This window comes from Tiliqua scincoides, chromosome 2 (assembly GCF_035046505.1).
Source record: "Tiliqua scincoides isolate rTilSci1 chromosome 2, rTilSci1.hap2, whole genome shotgun sequence".
In the NCBI taxonomy this organism is placed as follows: Eukaryota; Metazoa; Chordata; class Lepidosauria; order Squamata; family Scincidae; genus Tiliqua; species Tiliqua scincoides.
This window is the reverse complement of record NC_089822.1, coordinates 265,005,887-265,031,691: the sequence shown is the minus strand read 5'-3', so window position 1 is coordinate 265,031,691 and position 25,805 is coordinate 265,005,887. Positions and strand designations below refer to the sequence as shown.

Genomic DNA, 25,805 nt, shown 5'->3' with positions numbered 1-25,805 from the left:
GGTTTCAACAGACGCAGCTGGGACACAAATCATGAGAAAGAGAGGTGGAATTTGAAGCTCCAAAGGATTCTTCCTTCCTGATCCAAAAGAAGCACAGAGGTCATTAGAGAGCAGATCTCTTCCCAACAAGGAACGGAGGAGAACAGGGAGATCTTTCAAGGTGTGTGTCTCAGCAGGGAGGGTGGTGGTGTCTCACTCCACTTAGGACCAATGTGTCTGTTCTGGAAAACAGCCCTGCCAAGACATCTCTGCTGCATCTGACCAGCTTCCACCCCCTGCATCTGCAATTCAGGGTTTCCCCCCACATCAGCTCTGATGGTCCTAATTACAGGACCTCACCTGGAATGGCCACAGCACCTGGCTTGCATGCTGCTGAATCTCCATCTTTGGGAGTCAGCTGTGTGGAAGGATAGCAAGCAGCAGGAGGACTGAATGGAGACAGAAAAGAGAATAGGGAAGGCAGGTCTTGGTTGGAAAGGCCAGGAAAGCTTTGAAGGAGCATTTTTAGCCAGGAGATTTAAAAGTGGGGAGGGAGATGACCAGACAGGCACAGAGGGGAAGAAATGGGGAGAAAGTGGCAGAATGAAGAAGCAAAGAAAGTGAATCAGGATGTGTAGGGCTCACCCCATTTGAGCATTTCTGGATGGAGCAAACGGGAACATCATGGCACAAAGAACTTCCAAGGGTAAGGGGAATTGCTTCCCCTTACCCTGGGTAACGCCGCAGAGGTCCAATGTGTCTACTTGGCTTTTCACCACCTAAAAAAGTGGTGCAGATCGTTGCCCACCCACCGCCTTCCCTCCCCCCACCCTGAAGCATCTCACAACCACCTTCCCCATGCCCCCCCCCCCCGAACCCCGCATTGGCCTAATGTGGCTGGCACAGACTCACCTGTTGCCCAGAGTAAGCGGGTCCTGCGTCAGCCACCTTCCTTGAGCAGTGGCGCAAAAGTACTTTACGGCACTTTTGAGACACAGGTGTGCCAGTGCAAGGGAATTGTGCCAGCCCATTACCTTCTTTGGATCGCACCCCAAGACTATCATGCAATCCACACCTTCCTGAGAGTAAACCCCATAGACTCTAATGGAACTTCCTTCTGTGTAGACATGAATAGGATTGGGCTCTAACAGAGAAAGAAAGTATGTGGGGGGAACATAAGAACAGCCCCACTGGATCAGGCCATAGGCCCATCTAGTCCAGCTTCCTGTATCTCACATCGGCCCACCAAATGCCCCAGGGGGCACACCAGATAACAAGAGACCTGCATCCTCTTCAGGCTTGCATCAGCGAAATAGCTTCTGACAGAAGTGTAATGGGTTTAACTCCCCTCTGAAGCCTCTTGGTTCAACTCCCTCACCCCCTGATACAGCTTGCACTTTTTTTAGAGCGGCTTCTTCAGTGGGGGGAGGAGAGAAGCCAGCTGTTAATAACCCCCAATGAATCAGAAATGCATGTTGCCCATATGGTCTTATGTGACCTCACAGGTCACAGCACTCAGTGAGAGAGCAGTTCTCAGGCACTTGGATGGCTCAGGGCCCAGTCCTATCCAACTTTCCAGCACTGATGCAGCCATATCAATGGAGTGTGCACTGCAATGTCTGTTCCCTTTCCTCAAGACTGCATTGCAGCTACAGAAACACTGGGAAACACTGGGAAGTTGGACAGGATTTGGACCTCAGTTCAGACACAAGCCTGAAAATGTAAGATCTGAAGAAAAGAAATGTGACTGTGACGAACATGGTAAAATCACTGAGTGGGTCTGCATCCATCTTGTAGACCTGAAGCCATTTTGAAGCTGCTATGGGAAAGTAGCTGGTTATGAGACAGTGACAACCTTCTCGTTCCTCCTGGCAAACGGCTGTGCTTGGAACTCTGCTGGCACCAAGATATCCACCCTCCTGCTGGTCTGTGTGGAAGCCTCTTACCAAGCAAGCACACCCCCACAGACCTACTAGAAATGGCAGACTGCCAGCAGTCGCAGCAACACTTCAGTGCCAATGGCAGGCGGTCTGTTCTCTCCCCTCTCTGGCGGTCAGTGGGTGGGCACTCACTTGGTGAGATGCTGGAAGTGCTGGCGCTGGCTGTGGGCGGTCTGTTTTCCATCCTCTCTGGTGGTCCATGGGGAGTAGCTGCTGAATGAGAAACTGGAAGTGATTGAAGGCCATCTTTCTCTTCTGAGACCTGGTGGACCACTTCTCAGGGTCTCGTGGATCACCTGTGGTCTGTGGACCATGGGATGGGAACCACTGCCTTAAAGCAACAAGGTGCAGTTATGATTCTCCAGTTGGGAGGGGATGAGCGGGATTGCCCGGCATAGCATCAGGCAGTGAGGTCATCTTCCAGAAGCTTCAGCTGGTCTGTGTCTCTTTTTGAACAATAGTCACCTTCAAAGTGTGACAAAAACAGCTGCAAGGGTGGGAGAGGTCTGCGCCTCGTCATTCCATTGTGGACATCAGTTCGTATCTTCCAGAGGAGATTAGTAAGTCCAGGTGAATGTTAGGGAGAAGTCAGGAGCTTAGCGTTCTTGTTTTACTATTTTGTGTGAATGCAATAAAATAGGCCATCAGTAACATGTAACCAAATTTCTGTTCTTTAAAGAAATCACACAGGCCTGTACATGTGTGAGAACCAAAGGAACCGATTCATTGAAATCTGGCCTGGGCTGCTCAGTCAAGCAACCAAAGGAAACCAGAACCTTAGGGCTTGCTGTTTGGGGGACACAGGGATTGCAGAGGCTGGGGAGTTAGCCCTTAGGACTTCAGCTTCCCTTGAGCTGGAGGACTGGCTGTTAAGAGGGGTGGTAGCATCCACCATAGGGCAAGTTGGCCCTGAGAAACCACACACCCAGCTGGCTGGGGTGTTGAGCCAGTAACATGGGGAATGCAGGAACGTGTACTTCCCTTGAGGCTTTCTTGCCCTATGAAATGTTCCCTGCAATCTCACACAGTGCTTTGATCCTTGAAATGGAGGAGTACACTGGACCCTGGGGAAGAGACATCACTGACTCACTGGGAGTTGTTAAGCCAGTGAGATGTGGGGGGTGGGGCGGGTGAGAACATAGAGCAAAAACCACAACAGTTACACATTATAGAAAGGCATTTTGTTATTTCAGAGAATAAATACATTCGCATTCAATACCAAAATGATAAACGGAAGCTCCTGGACTTCCTTGTTCCTAATGCTCACCTGGACGCTCACCTGGAGAGCAGCTTCAAAATGGCTTCTGGCCTGCAAGGTGGAGTCAGGCCTAGCCAGAGTCTTTATCATGGTCATCGCAGATGGGGGTCAGAATAGGATGAGGTCTCTTGGGAAAGCCTTGATATGTAGACCGAAGCAACTCATCTCCTTGTTTCCTTCTCAGGGGAATTTCCCAAACTTGCCTTTGTTTCCCAGCTGGAAGACAGGGAGGGTGCATTTTTCCAGGACTTCCAGGATGAAGAGAAATTGGCAGGTAATTTGGTTTATGTAGTATTGAAAACACAGCAGAAGCTTCTACTTAGAGGATATTGGCTGAATGGGGAGCCTTCACCATAATCTCCCCCCTCCCTGTGAGGTATGTTGATGCAGGTTATGATTAGCGCAAGTCAGCAAATTACACCTCTGCCATTCTGATCTTATCACTCAACTTGGGTGAACTGTAGACTGAAAGTGCCAGTGTGATCTGAGTTACTAAGGACACAATCCTGAGTCACCCTTGGGCTGGCACAAGTCTCCTGCACCAGCCCAGGAGGGTCGCAAATGTGCCATAAAGCACACAGACCGCGGAGGCTCACTTCAGCCTCCACACCAATGGAGGGACTGAGCTTTGCATCGGCTGAGCTCTGCTGATGCAAGGCTCTGGGGTGGGCAGGGAAGAGGCGGGAGGGAGGCGTTCCAGGGCAGGGGGAGGGTGAGCGGCCCTGGGGGCAGGCAAGTGGGGAGTGGGAGGCGGGGCTGGAACCCCGCAGTTATGCTGGATCCCAACCTCCGTTCCTGGGGAGAACGGAGCAACTTGAAGCTGCTCCACTCTCCGGGTCCTAGGAGACCCATAGGGGCTGCAGTGGTTTACCCAGGGTTAAGGGGAAGAGCTTCCCCTTACCTTCGGCTGAGCCACTTTGCAGCCCTATCATGTGCTGGATACAGCGCAAGCCTCCTGGCTTGCCTATTCCAGCGCAAGATAAGACTGTGCTTTAAGACTCTGACCCTCCACATTCCTCTCCACCTGGAGACGCCTGGCTTGGGTCCTACAGTGGTACTGCCTTGCACAGAACTGTGGCAGGTGTGATAGCCCAGCAACACAGACGTTTGTCACTGACAACCTTCCATGATGTGCTGGGGTCGCCTGTCCCATACTTTTTTGTTTTGGGTTGTGGCACAGAAAATTTTAAAGACCGCTATTGTACATTCTACTGGACCAGTGTTTCTCAAACTGTGGGTCAGTACCCACTAGGTGGGTTGTGAGCCAATTTCAGGTGGGTCCCCATTCGTTTCAATATTTTATTTTTCATATATTAGACTTGATGCCCCCCGGTATGTGACTGCATTTAGGGAAATGTTACAGACCTGTACTTTTAACAAACTATTATGTATATTCTTTTAACAATGATAGTCAATGGGACTTACTCCTGGGTAAGTGTGGTAGGATTGCAGCCTAGGATAGTTAAAAATATTCCTGCTTGATGATGTCTCTTCCGGTCAGGACATCACTTTCAGTGGGTCCTGAGAGATTCTCATTCTAAAAAGTGGGTCCCAATGGTAAATGTGTGAGAACCACTGTACTGTTGAATCTGAGAGAAGCTACTGTGAGGCCTGAGAGAATCAAGCAGGAGGCCATCTCTCATGGCTGCTCCTTGAAATCGATACATCAACACATGCTTATGAGTTACTTAAAAAAAGGGGGGGGGGAATATTTATACATATACTTGATCTACATACGAACACTTTATGCGGTTTATGTTATTATATCAACGAGTGGCCTCCAGAGATCCTCAAAGAAATCCCTACGCAGTTGACGCCGATATGCCATTCGCTCAAATACTGATAAATGCAAAATATTGTTCGTCCATTGGGCAGATGTAGGTGGGCATCTCTCCTTCCAATGAAGTAATGGAAGTCTTTTTGCTACCGTGAGGGCACAGAGAGTCTATTTCAATTGTCCGGGTGTGAGTCTCCAGATAACGGGTAGATAATTAAGAATTACATACATATCTGTAAAATTTAAAGGCTGCTGTAGCACTGTCTTTATAGTATTAATTATTTCTTTCCAAAAGTTTACAACAACAGGACATGGCCACAACATGTGTAAGTGTAGCATTCAAACTCGAGCATCTCCAACATCTAGATTCATTGATAAGCCCTTTAAGGAATAGCCTCTGTGGTGTCCAATATATTCTAAAGACTATTTTTTGCTGTATTAGGCGTAATTTAAGATCTCTAGATATTGCCTGTATATTCTTAAGAACCACATCCCATTGCTCACCCAGAATAGGACATTCCAAATCAGAATTCCATTTAGTTTGGAGTAAATGTGTATCAGACTTAGTACATGACATTATATATTTATAAACAAATATCATTTTGGTCACTCACTTCTGCACCTTTTCCAGTTCCAGTATGTCCTTTATGAGATGCGGGGATCATAAGAACATGAGCAGAGTCCTCCTGGATCAGGTCAAAGGCTCGTGTAGTTCCTGTATCAGGTCAAAGCTTCCTGTATCTCACAGCAGCCCAACAAATGCCTCAGGGAGCACCCAAGACAATGAGTCACAAGCTGCCTCCTGGGGCTCTCTCCTGCATCTGGCACTCTGAGGTAGCCTACCTCGAAAAACAGGAACTTGCACATATACCTATCATGACTTGTAACTCATGATGGACCTTCCCTCCACAAACTTGTCCAATCTCCTCTTAAAGGCATCTAGGCCAGATGCTATCACTACCTCCTGCGACACGGAGTTCCACAGACCGACCACACACTGAATAAAGAAATATTTTATTTTGTCTGTTCTAACTCTCCCAACACTCAATTTTAGCGGATGTCCCCTGGTTCTGGTGTTGTGTGAGAGTGTAAAGAGCATCTCCCTATCCACTTTATCCTTCCCAGGCATAATTTTGTATGTCTCAATCATGTCCCTCCTCAGGTGTCTCTTTTCTAGGCTGAAGAGGCCCAAACGCCATAGCCTTTCCTCATAAGGAAGATGCCCCAGCCCCGTAATCGTCTTAGTCGCTCTCTTTTGCACCTTTTCCATTTCCACTATGTCTTTTTTGAGATGCGGCTGTTGCACGGTGTCTTTAGGGTTCAAAACAAACTCAGCAGACTGAAATTGTGGTGATTTCCAAGTCTTTATTCATTGCCAGCAATGGGCTTTTCTCGGTGGTTCAAAATGCGGAACACAGAGAGCTGTGGTCTCTCAGTGTCCCAGAGAAAAAAGCAACATTCCCTTCTGGGTGTGACCATTTATACCTGTAGGTTCTTTGTCTCGAGAAAACTCCAATCACATTTGTTAGAGCCTATGATGTCAGATATGGGGATTTTCATTGGCTATTGCCATATCTGGAGCATACATTAAATATCTCAGGTTACTGTATTCACCATTTTGGAGAACTCCTCCCCTTTCTGTAATGTCAATACTATTTCAAAAGGGGGCAGTGTGCCTCTATCTTAATTTTCCTAATTACACTAATCTAGTTATAATTCATTTATTTAAATCCGTGTTTATACTTATTTTATTCAGTATTTTATCCTCTCTTCTAATCTAATTTTAATTATTTTGTAACTTTTTCCTACAAGAAGTTATTATAGAAATTTCTGATTTCCATAAAATCTCTCTTCTCTGATATAAGTTGCATTTTCAAGAGAAATCTCTAGCTAGAGGCCTCTCTCTTATCGGATTCTGCCAACTTTGATATGTAGTTCATATCTGTTCTGTCAACTTTGAGTTTGAACAGACTCCCTGTTAATGAGTCTGTGCCTACCAAGATTAATTATTCTCATTACTAGAAATATTCTTAAATTCACTATCTATTCTGGCGCCTAGGAAAGTCTGGGCATTTTAGTTAGTTGTCAAATTTGAATTATTCCTGCTTAGATAAGAATTTCACATTCCATATTCCACATTAGCTGTACAGCATCTAATTTTGCAAGTCTCACTCTAAGGCAGACTTAAATCTTTTTAACTTTGGTTTTCCCTTATTAATTTAACTAATATTCAGCAAAGAATATACTTGCTAACTTCTGAGTTTACTAACAATAAATTTTGTAACATTCTATGTGCTACTCTCCTTTTAAATGACTTTAGAACAGCTTTTAAAGTCCCTATTTGGTACTTGAGCGTCTGAATCAAACTGTTCAGAAGCTGCATTTTCACTTGTGGACTTCATGTGGCTTCTGTTGACCTCTAATCTCTCCTACTAATTCTTTTACAACTTTTACCCAAACAAAACACTTCTGCTGGCAGTTTGCTTCTGTTTACAACTTCATCAGTTAACCCTCATCAGCCCCATTAGGGTTCATAATCTTGCTTCTGTCTTAGAGATCATAGAAGGCTCCCTCTTGTCTAAATGTAAGCTTTTCTTCTGCAGCCTAACTCTTAGATGTTACACTGTTTCTCTGTAAATACATTATTTTAAACTTTATCCTGGTTTAACAATGTCTTTTGGCTTTTAAAATAATCCAATATGCTCTTCTGTGTGTTTTTCCTTTCTCTGCTCAATGCTGTCTTGGGATTGCAGATGAAGGGGGGGGATTCCAGCAGCAAGCAGTTAGTCAAGGGGATTCTTTGAAGCTTCAGCTTGAATCTATAAATTTTACTAGTTAGCTTGACAACTAATTGCTGTTATCTTGATTGTGTCAAATTGGTTTATTGCTTAAGCAATTAACTACCTCTGTTTATCTATCTGGGACCTCTCTGTGTTAGGCTAGCTCTGACTCTGAAGGGTGACACAGAGTTCATTTGATTTTACCTATTCTCTATTTCCAAACTTATTTACTAACTTATTTACCCATTTCCTCTACTTATTATTCTTCTCCTTTAATTTTTGTTCTGATAAAAGAGCAATTAGGAAGTATCCTTGTTTCCTTCCTAACAGACTTTCCCTTGAGGACTCCCAGCTTGTAGTCCTTCCTCTAAGGCTTCTGGGTAAAATGGATCTAAACTCTTCTTGGCAACTGTGCTTGTGAACATGCTAACATACATATTTCTCTCTAACATAACATAACATTTGATTCATATAAATTCTGATATCCCAAATGCTCTCTCTCATGAGTCTTCTTTGTGAGATGTATTTGCATCTAAAATATTTTGGTTCAGCATAATGGCTACATACAACTTGTAACTTCCAGGGCCTTCCCTCACAGCGACCAGAACTGGACACAATACTCCAGGTGTGGCCTTACCATCAATTTGTACAATAGCATTACAATATTAGCCGTTTTACTCTCAATACCTTTTCTAATGATCCCAAGCATAGAATTGGCCTTCTTCACTGCCTCCGCACATTGGTTTGACACTCTCATCAACCTGTCCTCCTCCACCCTAAGATTGCTCTCCTGATCTTGAAGTGAGAGCATATTATAAAACAAACCGAATGAAATGCATTCTGTCATGAGACATTCTAGAGACCCCTTCATGAACTTGAGTATGTGCTGGAACTACCAAAAGGGCAAAGGGCTGGGAAGCAGGATAATCTCTTGTTCCTCCTTTGTCTTGCAGAGAAGGATCAATAAGTAAATTAAGGAATGACTCCTGCTGCCTCAAGAGCCAACACACAGTGAGTAGACAGTGGAAAATGTAGGGAAGAGCTTTGTGTGGCAAGAAAAGAAGGAACATGCTTAGCCCATCAGACAGTTCAGTGGGGGCATTGACTGATTTTAGGTATCCTTCCTGGGAGGCCTCAGAAGGACCACAGAGATATGGAGATATTCTTAGTCTACCAAGGAAAAGACAAGAGACATCCTATAATCCCGCCCCCTGGAAGGAAGTAAAATAGTTGCTGATATCTTACTGGTAATCAGCAACTATGTACAAACAAGAATGTACTGCGTGGACCTTTGGAATGTATCAAAAGCTGTGGAAAGAGATGCTTGGCACACAAGCTTTTTAAGCACCCGCCGACTTGCGTCCTTGTATTGCAATGTAAGATTTTTAAAACCCATCGCTGGTATTTTGGTTTCTTTCTTTCTGCACACCTGGCAGAACCCTCAACTTCCTGTCACAGACAGCTCTGAATCCAAAGCCTCTATGTGCAGTTTGGATACTTTGCCCCAATGTGCAGGACTTGACACTTACTTATGGCTCTGGCAGGTTTAAGTTAAGCAGCTCCAGATTCCTAGAGGGGCAAATGGGGGGAGGGCAGGAGGGAGGCTGAGTGGGAAGCTACTTCCTTCTCTCTCCCCCCCCCCCCATCTGCCTTCTCTGGTGAGTCCCTGTTTGGGGGGGTAAAGCAGAGTCTTAGGGCTGCAGTGGGTGGAAAGGAAGGGAAGGGGGGGAGAGAAGCCCATAGAAAGGCACTGGCTCAAAGCCCAGGCAGAGAAGGGCAGGGGGCTGAGAGGACAAACAGCAACCCCCCTCAATTGCATGGGACTGAATGGGGGTCCCATGCTGAAGAGGGTGGAAGAGAAGAGGAAGGGGAAGAGGAGCCCCCAGGTAGGGCAGACAGAGAGGCTCAGAGACCAGCCAGGGAAGGGTAGGGGGCTAGAAAAACAGCAACACCCCTATTTGCATGGGGCTGAATGGGTTCCCAGGCTGAAGAGAGTGGAGATGAAGAGGGAGGGGGAGAGGAGCCCCCAGGTGGGGCAGACAGATGGGCTCAGAGTCCAGTCAGGGAAGCGCAGGGGGCTAGAAAGACAAACAGCAACACCCTTCAATTGCATGGGGCTGAATGGGGGTCCCAGGCTGAAGTGGGTGCTAGAGAAGAGGGAGGGGAGGAGGATAAGCCCCCAGGTGGGGGAGACAGATAGGCTCAGAGCCCAGCCAGAGAAGGTCAGGGGGCTGGGAAGACAAACAGCAACACCCCCCATTCGCATGGGGGTGAATGGGGGTCCCAGGCTGAAGAGGGGGGAAGAAGAAAAGGGAGGGGGAGAGGAGTCCCCAGGTGGGCAGACAGAGAGGCTCAGAGCCCAGGTAGGGAAGGGTAGAGGGCAGGAAAGACAAACAGTGACACCCCCCATTTGTATGGGGCTGAATGGGGGTGCCAGGCTGAAGAGGGAAAGTCCCTGCAGAGAAGCAGGGGGTGGCCAGCAAAGCCCCACACAGGAAACTGTGCGTGGCAGCTGGAAAACTTCAGCTGCTGCATGAAGTTTAGGGGGGGGAACACATCCATGGTCCCCCCTCCGAGTCTGCCCCTGACCAGGATGCAGCTCTCTTGTGACCTGGTGGGCCCATCTGGTGGGCCACTGTGAGATGCAGGAAGCTGGACTAGATGGTCCTTGGGCCTGATCCAGTAGGGCTCTCTTATTTTCTTACACTCCTGAACTCTGGCTGCAAATGAGGGCCAGGCTGTTGTAAAAGGGGGAATTCAGGCAGGTACAGCTTTTCTACTCCTGGCATGCAAAAAATTAAGAACATAAGAACAGCCCCACTGGATCAGGCCATAGGCCCATCTAGTCCAGCTTCCTGTATCTCGCAGCGGTCCACCAAATGCCCCAGGAAGCACACCAGATAACAAGAGACCTCATCCTGGTGCCCTCCCTTGCATCTGGCATTCTGACATAACCCGTTCCTAAAAACAGGAGGTTGCGCATACACATCATGGCTTGTACCCCGTAACGGATATTTTCCTCCAGAAACTTGTCCAATTCCATTTTAAAGGCATCCAGGCCAGATGCCATCACCACATCCAGTGGCAAGGAGTTCCACAGATTGACCACATGCTGAGTAAAGAAATATTTTCTTTTGTCTTCCTCATAAGGAAGGTGCCCCAGCCCAGGAATCATCTTAGTCACTCTCTTTTGCACCTTTTCCATTTCCACTATATTGTTTTTGAGATGCAGCGACCACAACTGGACGCAATACTCCAGGTGTGGCCTTACCATCGATTTGTACAACAGCATTATAATACTAACTCTTTTGTTCTCAATACCTTTTCTAATTCTCTTGGCTGCACAACTGCTAAATGCACCAGGAGTTTTAACCCCCCTTTGGATCTGGTTCCACTGAGTGCATCAGAATATACCAGATTTTCCCAAAGCAGCAGGGCAGCTGAAGAGTCTTTCAGCACAGGGACAAGCCAAAAGGTAAAACTACAACTCCCAGGATGCTCTGTATCTTGGAAAGGAGGAGGGGAAGGACTTCAATACCAGCATGCACCGGGCTCACTGGAATGCTGCTGAAGAGCCCCTGCAAAGACTTTCCAGCCTCCTGGACTCAGGGACAGGACATCATGCTGGGGAAGGAGACCCTGGAAGAGCCAACTGCAGCCTGGGTGGGGGAGAGGAGATGATCAGCTTGCATTGGGGGAATGGGGGCGGAGAAGGGGATGCCCAGCTGGAGGAGATGCACCTCCTGCCCCACCTGGGAGTTGGGGGGTCCAGACTTTGACGACCTGCAAAGAGACCTTCCTCTTCCCAGAGGAGCAGAAGGGGGTGGGCTTCCGGCTCTGCCCCTTCCTTTGCTTCCTCTGCTCAAGTGTCTGAGTCATGCTGCAAAGAGGAGGGTCCCAGGGCTGCAGTGGCAGAAAGGAATCAAGAGGGGTGGGAGAGGAGCCCCCAGGGGGCAGAGGCAGCCAAGCTCAAAGCCCAGCTGGTGAAGGGAAAGGGGGGGCTGAGAAGAGGAGTTGCGACAGTCGTCGACGTCCCCCCCCCCCCCCCGCTTGCATCCTAAACTTTGGGTCTGCTCTGGGAAGGCTTGATTTTCTGGTGGGGGTTTTGGCAGGGACAGTGGAACAGGGAGGACCAGCAGGGGCCCTTCAGCAGTGAAACCCCTGCAGAAAACTGTGGGGTGTGGAGGGGACCCTGGAGAGCAGGTTCTGGAGCCCCAAACTGTTCCTGAAACTGTGTCGATGGGTGCTTTTGAACTCTTGTTGTGTTTTTCATGCATGCCGGATCTTTGATACTGTTTATTGTTTGAATCATTGCAGGTCTCTTTGCTGAAGTTTGCAGCTGAAAAGGATCCTTTCAGCAGCTCCCTGGGAAGAGGAGGAGGGGATGCCCAGAGGTGATGTGCCTCCTCACTTGGGATCCTCTGCAAAAATCTAAGCCTTACTCTGTGGTGTAAGCTACTCTGGATTCCTAGAAGAGCAAAAAGGGGAGGGGATGTGAGTGAGTAGGGAAGCCCCTTCCTTTGCCTCCTCTGTTATGTGAAAATCCCCTTTTTCCTTTCAAGTTGTGATTTTATGTCTGGTTAAAATATAATGCAGGCAAAACCTCAACACATTTAAACTTCTCACAATCAGGTCAAGCCACAAGATCATGGCTGCACATAAGAACATAAGAACAGCCCCACTGGATCAGGCCATAGGCCCATCTAGTCCAGCTTCCTGTATCTCACAGCAGCCCACCAAATGCCCCAAGAAGCACACCAGATAACAAGAGACCTGCAAGGCATCCTGGGAATTGTAGTTAAGAACATAAGAACAGCCCCACTGGATCAGGCCATAGGCCCATCTAGTCCAGCTTCCTGTATCTCACAGCAGCCCACCAAATGCCCCAGGAAGCACACCAGATAACAAGAGACCTGCAAGGCATCCTGGGAATTGTAGTTAAGAACATAAGAACAGCCCCACTGCATCAGGCCATAGGCCCATCTAGTCAAGCTTCCTGTATCTCACAGCAGCCCACCAAATGCCCCAGGGAGCACACCAGATAACAAGAGACCTCATCCTGGTGCCCTCCCTTGCATCTGGCATTCTGACATAACCCATTTCTAAAATCAGGAGGTTGCGCTCCTTAGGAGGTTAGGTTCCACTAAATCCAGGAGAGTGCCCGCATGGCTAACCAGCCAAGTTAGAGAGGCTGTGAAGGGCAAGGAAGCTTCCTTCCGTAAATGGAAGTCTTGCCCTAATGAAGAGAATAAAAAGGAACATAAACTGTGGCAAAAGAAATGTAAGAAGGTGATAGGGGAGGCCAAGCGAGACTATGAGGAACGCATGGCCAGCAACATTAAGGGGAATAATAAAAGCTTCTTCAAATATGTTAGAAGCAGGAAACCCGCCAGAGAAGCAGTTGGCCCTCTGGATGGTGAGGGAGGGAAAGGGGAGATAAAAGGAGACTTAGAGATGGCAGAGAAATTAAATGAGTTCTTTGCATCTGTCTTCACGGCAGAAGACCTCGGGCAGATACCGCTGCCCGAACGGCCCCTCCTAACCGAGGAGTTAAGTCAGATAGAGGTTAAAAGAGAAGATGTTTCAGACCTCATTGATAAATTAAAGATCAATAAGTCACCGGGCCCTGATGGCATACACCCAAGGGTTATTAAGGAATTGAAGAATGAAGTTGCCATGATGTGTATGCGCAACCTCCTGATTTTAGGAATGGGTTAAGTCAGAATGCGAGATGTAGGGGAGAGCACCAGGATGCAGGTCTCTTGTTATCTGGTGTGCTCCCTGGGGCATTTGGTGGGCCGCTGTGAGATACAGGAAGCTGGACTAGATGGGCCTAGGGCCTGATCCAGTGGGGCTGTTCTTATGTTCTTATGTTCTTATGCGCATACACATCATGGCTTGTACCCCATAATGGATTTTTCCTCCAGAAACGTGTCCAATCCCCTTTTAAAGGCGTCTAGGCTAGACGTCAGCACCACATCCTGTGGCAAGGAGTTCCACAGACTGACCACACGCTGAGTAAAGAAATATTTTCTTTTGTCTGTCCTAACCCGCCCAACACTCAATTTTAGTGGATGTCCCCTGGTTCTGGTATTATGTGAGAGTGTAAAGAGCATCTCCCTATCCACTCTGTCCATCCCCTGCATAATTTTGTATGTCTCAATCATGTCCCCCCTCAGGCGTCTCTTTTCTAGGCTGAAGAGGCCCGAACGCCGTAGCCGTTCCTCATAAGGAAGGTGCCCCAGCCCCGTAATCATCTTAGTCGCTCTCTTTTGCACCTTTTCCATTTCCACTATATCTTTTTTGAGATGCGGCGACCAGAACTGGACACAATACTTCAGGTGTGGCCTTACCATAGATTTGTACAACGGCATTATAATACTAACTCTTTTGTTCTCAATACCTTTCCTAATGATCGACCTGTCCACCACCACCCCAAGATCTCTCTCCTGATCTGTCACATACAGCTCAGAACCCATCAGCCTATATCTAAACTTTTGATTTTTTGCCCCAATGTGCATGACTTTACACTTACTGACATTGAAGCGCATCTGCCATTTTGCTGCCCATTCTGCCAGTCTGGAGAGATCTTTCTGGAGCTCCTCACAATCACTTCTGGTCTTCACCACTCGGAAAAGTTTGGTGTCGTCTGCAAACTTAGCCACTTCACTGCTCAACCCTGTCTCCAGGTCATTTATGAAGAGGTTGAAAAGCACCGGTCCCAGGACAGATCCTTGGGGCACACCGCTTTTCACCTCTCTCCATTGTGAAAATTGCCCATTGACACCCACTCTCTGCTTCCTGGCCTCCAACCAGTTCTCAATCCACGAGAGGACCTGTCCTCTAATTCCCTGACTGTGGAGTTTTTTCAGTAGCCTTTGGTGAGGGACCGTGTCAAACGCCTTCTGAAAGTCCAGATATATAATGTCCACAGGTTCTCCCACATCCACTTGCCTGTTGACCTTTTCAAAGAATTCTATAAGGTTCGTGAGGCAAGACTTACCCTTACAGAAGCCATGCTGACTCTCCCTCAGCAAGGCCTGTTCGTCTATGTGTTTTGAGACCCTATCTTTGATGAGGCATTCCACCATCTTACCCGGTATGGATGTTAGGCTGACCGGCCTATAGTTTTCCGGGTCCCCCCTCTTTCCCTTTTTAAAAATAGGCGTGACATTTGCTATCCTCCAATCTTCTGGCACCGTGGCCGTTTTGAGGGACAAGTTGCATACCTTAGTCAAGAGGTCTGCAACTTCATTCTTCAATTCCTTAATAACTCTTGGGTGTATGCCATCAGGGCCCGGTGACTTATTGATCTTTAATTTATCAATGAGGTCTGAAACATCTTCTCTTTTAACCTCTATCTGACTTAACTCCTCAGTCAGGAGGGGCCGTTGAGGCAGTGGTATCTGCACAACTTGCACTTCCCTGTGATTATACATTAAAAAGTCTGGAAGAGTAGATCATTGTTTAAGTCAATCACTGAATATGCAAACACCTTAGAGGACAAAGACTCTAGCAGCAAAGACTAAACCATTGTATTACCTAACCTCCACCTAAATCGTTGATTGTTAACTAAATCACTGCTATTGTGTGCATCCTGACTCCAAATTCTCAGCAGGAGGGACAGAAAGCAAGCTACCCCCCCCCCAGGTCAGCCTTGGCAGATAAGCTGACTTCCTGTTCACCAGTTTCTCTTGCTTGCTCCACCTTTCCCACTGTGTGTGGTGAGCATGCGCATCCAGATCAGCTTTAGGACACATCCGGGTCACCCAGGGTCAGCAAAAACCCTTAAAAAGAGAAGGCTGCCATGTGCTCGCTCTCTCTCTGGCTGCCCTTCCAAGGCAGGTCCTCCCTCCAGGACTCCCCCCCCCCAATCCATCTGCTCCTCAGGACAGGTAACTATATCTGCCTCTGGAACCTTTAACCCTCTCACCTCCCTTTCTTTCCCCTTCTCTCCCCCATCTTTAGTCAGCAACTGGGTTATGCAGACCAGGGACCCCTAAAATCCTTCCCTAATATCCTTCTCTTTTCCTAATCTTCTCGGATGCACTGAATACCCTTCACACGCAACCACCATGAAAGCTAGGTACAATATATATAAGGACTAGTACCACAAAATATGCATTATGTTTATCTGTGTGCTTTTGTAATAAAAATATAATCTTTGATTGAAAGTTATCTTTCTCCCAGTCTCCTCTTTAAGCTAAACAAGGGATTTTCTCTGTATTACACTTTCTTGTTATCTAGCCTGCAATCCTGAAGTTTCCAAAAGGGTAATATAATAATTCCCCTTAAAACATAACAGCCCTTTTTGGTAAAAACCTCCACCCCAGCAAACATGTGGACTCAGCAGACATGGACTCACCACCTCAGCCCCTCTGCTGAGTCCAAATGCAGTTGTGGCGCAGGGGGTGTCCCAGGGCAGAGGTGGGTAGAAAGGAGACACCCCCCCCCCCGCCTTGTGGAGATGCCCAGATTGGAAGCCCAGCCAGTGGAGGGAAAGGGGAGGTGGCTGAGAAGACCAACTGCAGCACCTCCCCATTGCATGCTAAGCTATGGGTCTGCTCTCAGTTCCTGTGGTGTGGGTTTAGACATGGGCAATTTAAAAGCTGAAACAGAGAGGACCAGAAGGGGCCATTCAGCACTGAAACCCATGCAGAGAAGGGGGTGTGTAGGAGGGACACTGGAGGACAGTATTTTAGCCCTGGGACTGTTGATTGTTTTAACTATTGTACATTTTTTCCTCTTGGTTTCAACAGATGCAGTTGGGATAAGTATTGTAAGAAAGAGAGGTGGAATTTGAAGCTGAAAAGGATCCTTCCTCACCTGATCCAAAAGAAGCGTAGAAGTCATTAGAGAACTGGTCTCTTCCAGACAAGGAACGGAGGAGGACAAAACAAAGCCAGGTGATCTTTCAAGGTGTGTGTCTCAACAGGGTGGGGGTGCTGGAGTCTCATTCCACTTAGGACCAAAGTGCCTAGACATCTCCGCTGCATCCAACTAGCTTACAGCCCCTGCAGCTGCAATGGGCAAATTTAGAGAATTGTAGAACTGCCCAGTGACCATAAGGGTTTATGGCTACTTGATCACCCTGAGGGTAATAAAAAGATTACCCGGCCATAAAGGAGTGTGGTCTGATTTCCTTCACACCCAGCTAGTCTTGGAAATGGAGGCCATTTCCAAGAATCTGCATACAGCACGGCTCCTATCCACCCCACAAGACTGCCATCCTTGAGTAGACTGGAGCGTAGAGGCCCTGACCCCTTAGACCAGGGGTCTGCAACCTTAAACACTCAAAGAGCCATTTGGACCCATTTTCCAGAGGGAAAAGAACCTCAGGAGCCACAAAACCCTTTTGACATCTAAAATGCAGATAATACTGCATATATAGTTTTTTTTCACCTTTATGCTCTTATAGGTCCCATTTTAATAATGTAGCCCCCTCTTGTAGCTTTTAGTTAGTTTTGTCATACATTCTTGTCCTGTGTTTTCAGACGCCTGGTCCTCTATGGTGTTTTGCCTGATTCCAAGGCCATTCTCTGCCTGGAGAATTAGGCCTACTTTAAGCAAATTAGCTCCTCTTCTTTCCCCCAACAAATGACCCTGGTTCTGCCCTGCAGTCCTGCTGGACCCCACCTCCAGGGTAGCTCACCTGTTCAACCTGCAGAGGTCCTCTCTCCTGCCAGCAGCCTCCCACCACTACAGCAGACCCTGGGTCCTCAGTAGGTCTTGGGCACAGCAGCCACACACCAAACTCCTGTGTCTCCAGCAGTCCATTAGTCACAAAGTCAGTCAGAGCATCCAGGGCAAAGTCCAACATCAATAAGCCAAGTCACAGTCCAAGATCAGATTCCAAAGTAAGTCAGAGTATCCAAGTCAATTAGCCTAGCCTCTCCTACCTCCAACCTGAACTCCTTCTACAACCCACACCCCCTTCCTCAGGTGCTCCTTATATCCCTGAGGGCCCTATTGCCTTCAAGTGGCTGCAGCTGAGCAGCACACTCTGCTGGATGCCCAGGCCTTACCCTTAAAGGGGCCACTGCTGACACCACATCTACCTCCTCACCAGATCTTCCAGGACTCCAATACATATGTTGGTTATGACATCTGCTTATCTTACATGGATACTAAAGAACTCCCCCCACCTTCCAGAGGCACCCTGCTGGAAGGAAAAAAGGACACAGACTCCAGAGAAGAAGCCAAAGCTGGGGGGAAGGTGGGGGGGCAATCACAGGCCAGCTTCTGCCCTGCCTGCCTGCCCTCCCTCCCTCCCTCCCTCAGGCTGCAACCCTCTCCACACTATCCTGGGAGTAAGCCCCATTGGCTACAATGGGACTTCTGAGCAGACAAGTTGGTTGGAGCTCTCAGGCTGCAGTCCTCTCCGCACTTTCCTGGGAGGAAGCCTTACTGACTACTTGTGAGTAGACCTGCATAGGTGGGGGCTGAGGCTGCAGCCCTCCACACCTTCCTGGGAGGAAGCCCCACTGACTACAGCAGTGCTTACTTGTGAGTAGACCTGCACAGGAGGAGGCTGAGAATACAGCCCTCCACACCTTCCTGGGAGTAGCCCAGGGACTACATCGGGGCTTACTCTGGAACAGACCTGCATGGGCTCCCACTCACCTGTCCTTGCACTTGGTCTTGAGCAGGCTTCAAGGCTGCCATCCCAGGCACCCTTTCCTGGGAGCAAGCTTCATCCACTGTAATGGGGCTTACTACTGAGTAGACACACAGGATGTCTCCTCTGCTGTGGAGGAAAAGCCTCTCCTTGCACTGAGTGGGGACCTGCTCAGGGAAAGGCGGGCTGCAAGGGCTCACAATGGCTGAGGAGGAGGGCGGCTCAGGATTGGCTGGTGGTCAGCCAGTGAAGGGCCCTGAGCCATTCCAACAGAAAAAGCCAGGAGCCTGCTGGATGCTGATTGGCTGAGCCTGCTGGAGAGTTGGGGAAGGGAAAAACAGGGAACTTAAGCCTGCAGAGAGGGCAAAATTGAAAAAGGAAACCAATGTGGGGCAGGTGGGGGTGAAGGGAGAGGAGGGCAGTGAGCTCAGGGGGCGGAGGGAAGCAGCCTGCACTCCCAACACAGGTGCCTCCTGTCACACTCTTTGCCACTTTCACCTGGAGGAGCCACAGCAGACAGCTGAAAGCCGCATGCGGCTGTAGAGCCGCAGGTTGCTGACCCCTGCCTTAGACCCTCTTTCCTGAGGTGTCAAGGGACTCTCTCAACACCGAAGAGAGAGGAAACAGAGAGCAAAAATCAGAGCTTAGTTTAAATTTTTGGTGGGTCGTGAAACTGACAAGCTGATAGCTAACGAGGAAAATGTATTGAGCCCTATGAAAACAATAATGGAGAAGCATGTACGTGCTTACTCATAAGTAGGTGACCGTACCTTGGTCCAAAGCAAATGGGAATGCAAGGCCACCAGTCAGATCTGATGACTGTGGAACTCAACAGTGCTCCAGGAGGTGGTCGTCCCCTCCCCCAACAATAGTAGAAAGAATGAAGACCGAAGCATGAGCGGGTGGTAAAGTGAAACATTTTTTTAGTCTGATAAAGCTAGGTGGTCCCAATAGAGTGTTGTTTTAAAAAAGTGTGTCCTGGTGCTAGAATGTTTGGGAACCACGGTTGTAGAGGAATATTCCACTGCACTCTTGGATCCCTTAGTTTCAGTCGTTCTCCTCCCAGATCTTCTCTTCTGTCCTAGGCTGCCTCCTGCCTGTTTCTCCTTTCAGGTGGGTGCAGTAACTGCTTTATCCTAATCGAGTTTTGTCTGAGCGTGTCCTGACACCAGCACCAGCACCAGCACCATCGAAAGAGGGTTTTGCAGACGTGCCCCGGCTGATCTCCAGCTTACGTGGAACTGTCCCTCCAGGCTTATTTGTTTGTTAGTGCTCAAGCTCATTCAGTATTTATTGCGATTTTTAAAAAAACAAACACGTTCATCGACAAGCCCCGGTATAGAAAGGACAGAATTCAGTGCCACTGAACCCACTGGGGTTTACTTCTGAGTATATACACCAGATGTGTCTGTTAGAGGTCCTGTTTCTCTATTGTGCTGCTAAACAAGTTTCCCTCTCCTTGCAGCAAGCTACAGAGAAGACAGTGAAGACCAGAGGGAGCCATGTGGGGTGTCACTGGAAACAACTACATGTGACCTGCAGGAAGTGACTTTTAGAGACCAGGATGGATCGGTGAGGCAGGAGGGAAGCCCAGCTCCTGTCTGGAGTACTCAGGGCCCAAATCTATTCAACTTTCCAGCACTGAGGTAAGGGAACAAACATCTTGAGGAGGGCTGTGCAACTGCCTCCTTACTACAGGATGCAGCATGGCTGCGCCAGCACTGGAAAATTGGAAAGGATTAGACCCTCACTGAGTTGTTTATCAGGGTTATGATGGACATGAAATCCTGATCAAGCAGGAACATCTCAAAGGAAGAGAAGAAAGAGGCTTCCATTTCACCAGGAGAGAATCAGTTGTACATCCAACATTACTAAACGCAGCAAAATTCACATAGAGAAGATACGCAAAAGGGAGAAACCTGCACATCAAAAAGATCAAGGATGCAGAAGGGAAATGAGAAAGAGAATTAGAAAAATGAATGTGATACTCATCAGAATGGAGATTTCGTTGTCATCCCAGTTAAACCACAAGATGGAATTGAAAAGAGGAAAGAGAAGTGCCCCCAATGTGCACAGATCCCAAGAGCAGTAAATCACAACTAGTAGTTGGCAACCTTCAGTCTCGAAAGACTATGGTATCGCGCTCTGAAAGGTGGTTCTGGAACAGCGACTAGTGTGGCTGAAAAGGCCGATTCAGGAGTGACAATCCCTTCCACACCGGGAGCAAGTGCAGTCTGTCCCTGGTCTGTCTCCCTGGCTATGGGCCTTCCTTCTTTGCCTCTTAGTCTCAGACTGTTGGCCAAGTGTCTCTTCAAACTGGGAAAGGCCATGTTGCACAGCCTGCCTCCAAGCGGGCCGCTCAGAGGCCAGGGTTTCCCACTTGTTGAGGTCCACTCCTAAGGCCTTCAGATCCCTCTTGCAGATGTCCTTGTATCGCAGCTGTGGTCTACCTGTAGGGCGCTTTCCTTGCACAAGTTCTCCATAGAGGAGATCCTTTGGGATCCGGCCATCATCCATTCTCACGACATGACCGAGCCAACGCAGGCGTCTCTGTTTCAGTAGTGCGTACACGCTAGGGACTCCAGCACGTTCCAGGACTGTGTTGTTTGGAACTTTGTCCTGCCAGGTGATGCCGAGAATGCGTCGGAGGCAGCGCATGTGGAAAGCATGTGGAAATCACAACTAAGAAGACATCAAAGAACCACACAGGGGAGAAACCATATCAATGCTTGGAGTGTGGAAAGAGCCTCAGGATGTACTCAAGCCTGACTGTGCATCAAAGGACCCACACAGGGAAGAAACCATATAAATGCTTGGAGTGTGGAAAGAACTTCAGTGAGAGTACAAAACTGACTGTGCATCAAAGAATCCATACAGGGGAGAAACCATATCAATGTTTGGAGTGTGGAAAGAGCTTCAGTTGCGGCTCAACCTTGAGTAAGCATCAAAGAACCCACACAGGGGAAAAGCCATACCAATGCTTGGAGTGTGGAAAGAGCTTCAGTACGAGCTCATACCTCAGTTTGCATCAAAGGACCCACAGAGGGGAGAAAACATATCAATGCTTGGAGTGTGGAAAGAGCTTCAGTAGGAGGTTAAACTTGACTGGGCATCAAAGGACCCACACAGGGGAGAAACCATATCAATGCTTGGAGTGTGGAAAGAGCTTCAGTAGGAGCTCACAGCTGACTTCGCATGAAAGGAGCCACACAGGGGAGAAACCATATCAATGCTTGGAGTGTGGAAAGAGCTTCGGTTGCAGCTCAACCTTGAATAAGCATCAAAGAACCCACACAGGGGAGAAACCATATCAATGCTTGGAGTGTGGAAAGAACTTCATTCAGAGCTCACAGTTGACTTTGCATCAAAGGATCCACACAGGGGAGAAACCACATCTATGCTTGGAGTGTGGAAAGAGCTTCCGTTGCAGCTCAACCTTGACTAAGCATCAAAGAACCCACACAGGGGAGAAACCATATCAATGCTTGGAGTGTGGAAAGAACTTCATTCAGAGCTCACATCTGATTTTGCATCAAAGGATCCACACAGGGGAGAAACCACATCTATGCTTGGAGTGTGGTAAGAGCTTCAGTAGGAGCTCACAGCTGACTTCGCATGAAAGGAGCCACACAGGGGAGAAACCATATCAATGCTTGGAGTGTGGAAAGAGCTTCGGTTGCAGCTCAACCTTGACTAAGCATCAAAGAACCCACACAGGGGAGAAACCATATCAGTGCTTGGAGTGTGGAAAGAACTTCATTCAGAGCTCACACTTGACTTTGCATCAAAGGATCCACACAGGGGAGAAACCACTTCTATGCTTGGAGTGTGGAAAGAGCTTCCGTTGCAGCTCAACCTTGACTAAGCATCAAAGAACCCACACAGGGGAAAAACCATATCAATGCTTGGAGTGTGGAAAGAACTTCATTCAGAGCTCACATCTGATTTTGCATCAAAGGATCCACACAGGGGAGAAACCACATCTATGCTTGGAGTGTGGTAAGAGCTTCAGTTGCAGCTCAACCTTGAGTAAGCATCAAAGAACCCACACAGGGGAAAAGCCATACCAATGCTTGGAGTGTGGAAAGAGCTTCAGTACAAGCTCATACCTCACTTGGCATCAAAGGACCCACAGAGGGGAGAAACCATATCAATGCTTGGAGTGTGGAAAGAACTTCAGTACGAGCTCATACCTCACTTGGCATCAAAGGACCCACACAGGGGAGAAACCATATCAATGCTTGGAGTGTGAAAAGAGCTTCCGTTTCAGCTCAACCCTGACTAAGCATCAAAGAACCCACACAGGGGAAAAGCCATACCAATGCTTGGAGTGTGGAAAGAGCTTCAGTACGAGCTCATACCTCACTTTGCATCAAAGGACCCACACAGGGGAGAAACCATATCAATGCTTGGAGTGTGGAAAGAGCTTTAGTAGGAGGTTAAACTTGACTGGGCATCAAAGGACCCACACAGGGGAAAAACCATATCAATGCTTGGAGTGTGGAAAGAGCTTCAGTAAGAGCTCAAACCTGACTGTGCATCAAAGAACCCACACAGGGGAGAAACCATATCAATGCTTGGAGTGTGGAAAGAGCTTCCGTTTCAGCTCAACCCTGACTAAGCATCAAAGAACCCACACAGGGGAGAAATCATATCAATGCTTTGAGTGTGGAAAGAACTTCATTCAGAGCTCAAACCTGACTGTGCATCAAAGAACCCACACAGGGGAGAAACCATATCAATGCTTGGAGTGTGGAAAGAGCTTCCGTTTCAGCTCAACCCTGACTAAGCATCAAAGAACCCACACATGGGAGAAACCATATCAATGCTTGGAGTGTGGAAAGAAATTCATTCAGAGCTCACAGCTGCATCAAAGGATCCACACAGGGGAGAAACCATATCAATGCTTAGAGTGTGGAAATTGCTTCAGTCAGAGCTCACACCTGGCTCTGCATCAAAGTACCCACACAGGGTAGTAGCCATATTAATGCTTGGAGTGCGGAAAGAGCTTCAATAGGAGCTCAAACCTGACTCTGCATCAAAGAACCCACACAAGGGAGAAACCACATCAATGCTTTTAGTGTGGAAAGAGCTTCGGGATGAATTCAAGCCTGACTGTGCATCAGATCACCCCCACAGGGGAGAAACCTTAGAAATGCTTAGAGTGTGGAAAGCGTTTCCCTGGAAAACAAGCCTGTCAGTGCATCAAAGCATTAAAGAACTCAGAATGGGAAAAATCCATATCGCCATACATCGTTTGGAGCTCCAATCTGACAGCATATCAAGCACACCTTAATCGGGAGCAGCCACATAAATGCTTGGAGTCTGTAAGAAGTTTCACTCATTCCTTTATAGTACAGGTCGGTTCTCTGCTTCCCGAACCCCCGCAGATACCGAAACAGACAGATAACCAATTCTGTGGCTTGGGGCCCTCACCTGACCTCCGGATGCGACAGGAAGGGCCTTCTTGTGATATCCAAAGGGCTCAGAAAACCTCCCAGATGCAACCAAAAGGCACTTCCATTCATGTCCCGGAGGTTCTTTGTGAGTCCTCCAGCCAGATGTTCTCAACCTGCAGTGGGGTGGGTCACTTCCGGTGGGTCCTGACAGATTCCCATTCTAAAAAATGGGTCCTGGTGCTAAATGTGTGAGAACCACTGCTGTACTCATCAAGGTAGTCTTCAGAACACAAGGCAGGATTGGTGGGTCCAGACCTGCAAAGAGACCTTCCTCTTCCCAGAGGAGCAAAGGGGGTGGGAACCCACTTCCTGCTCTGCCCCTTCCTTTGCCTCCTCTGCTCAAGTGTCTGAGTCAGCAGCTCCCCCTCCCATGCTGCAAGGGGGGGGTCCCAGGACTGCAGTGGTAGGAAGAAATTAAGAGGGGTGGGAGAGGAGCCCCCAGGGGGATGAGGCAGTCAAGCTCAAAGCCTGGCTGGTGAAGGGAAAGGGGGGCTGAGAAGAGGAGCTGCAACACCAAACTTTTCCAAATGGTGAAGACGAGATCAGATTGTGAAGAGCTCCAGAAAGATCTCTCCAAACTTCAGACTGGGCAGCAAAATGGCAGATGCGTTTCAATATAAGTGAGTGTAAAGTCATGCACATTGGATCAAAGAATCAAAACTTTACATATAGGCTAATGGGTTCTGAGCTGTCTGTGACAGATCAGGAGAGAGTTCTTGGGGTCCTTGTGGACAACGGCGATGGAAGTGTCGACCCAATGTGTGGCAGCAGTAAAGAAGGCTAATTCCATGCTTGGGATCACTAGGAAAGGTCTTGAGAACAAAAAAGTTAATATTATATGTGAGGCCTCACTGTGGGGGGGGAGGGCCCACCCGGCTTTCCCGAGGGGGGCCCTCTTGTGGAGGCCTCAGAACACTTCACCAGATGAAGGGGGTTTGTGTCACCCGGTTCCCTCTCTTTGGTTTGGCAGCATTTGCCAGTCTGGAGCAGGGGCTGCTAACAGCAGATCCTCCTGCCTGCTCTTCTGACTCCCAACCGCCTTGTCATCCCTGGCCTCTAGGTTTATGTAGGGCAGATCCCTCCCCTTTGGCCCCTCCCCTTCCCTCACAGGGAGGGTACATAAAGGGCCTATCTCTGGGACTGCCCTCCCCTGGGATTACCACAGTTCCTCCCCTTCCTCTCTCTGTTTCCCTCCCGCCTCCTCTCACCTGGAGCTGCCAGGCTTGTTCCTAAGAGGGCTGGGAAGGCTGCTGCCTCTGCTCTGGTCTCTGCCTTTGGGGGGGTGGGCTGGCCCTGCCCACCTGGGTCCTGTAGCTCTGCAGGCAACTCGGGGAGGTCCAGCTGTGGGCTCCTGATGTCACAGCCAGGTGCCCTGCCCGGCAAGGGAGGCCACGGTTGGTTGGGCGAGGGAGTGCTCCCCTTCCCCCCAAGGCGGGGGAGCGAAGCGGGGGTTCGGCACGCAGTGTTCCTCTGCTGTGCCTTGCCGCCCACAGGAGTGCCCAGGCACTATGGGGAGGTGGGCCCATGATCCACCGGCTCCCTCCCTGATCCTCTGGCCAAGAAGCCTTCTCCCTGGGTAAGCTGGGGACTTGTGGGAGGAGGGGAACCCCGACATTATAATGCCGTTGTACAAATCTGGAGTATTTGTACCACGCCACACCTGGAGTATTGTGTCCAGTTCTGGTCGCCACATCTCAAAAAGGATATAGTGGAGATGGAAAAGGTGCAAAGGAGAGTGGCCAAAATGATGACTGGGCTGGGGCACCTTCCCTCTGAGGAAAGGCTACAGCGATTGGGCCTCTTCAGCCTAGAAAAGATGCGCCTGAGGGGGGGGGGGGACATGATTGAGACATACAAAATAATGCATGGGAAGGATAGAGTGGATAGAGAGATGCTCTTTACACTCTCACATAACACCAGAACCAGAGGACATCCACTAAAGTTGCGTGTTGGGAGAGTTAGGACAGACAGAAGAAAATATTTCTCTACCCAGC

General features: G+C 48.5%; 1 protein-coding gene across 1 annotated transcript in view; it reads left to right on the top strand.

The window, feature by feature from the left end:
• Positions 1-25,805, top strand: part of LOC136640310 (zinc finger protein 850-like) — a 196,950-nt gene that overhangs the window by 13,641 nt on the left and 157,504 nt on the right. The window contains exons 3-8 of the mRNA XM_066615337.1: positions 12-160; positions 3,362-3,451; positions 8,688-8,745; positions 12,052-12,184; positions 16,494-16,653; positions 19,818-22,096. Of these exons, the coding sequence (XP_066471434.1) occupies positions 21,106-22,096 (991 nt within the window). The 5' untranslated portion in view covers positions 12-160; positions 3,362-3,451; positions 8,688-8,745; ... (1 more) ...; positions 16,494-16,653; positions 19,818-21,105. The remainder of the gene's footprint in view (positions 1-11; positions 161-3,361; positions 3,452-8,687; positions 8,746-12,051; positions 12,185-16,493; positions 16,654-19,817; positions 22,097-25,805) is intronic.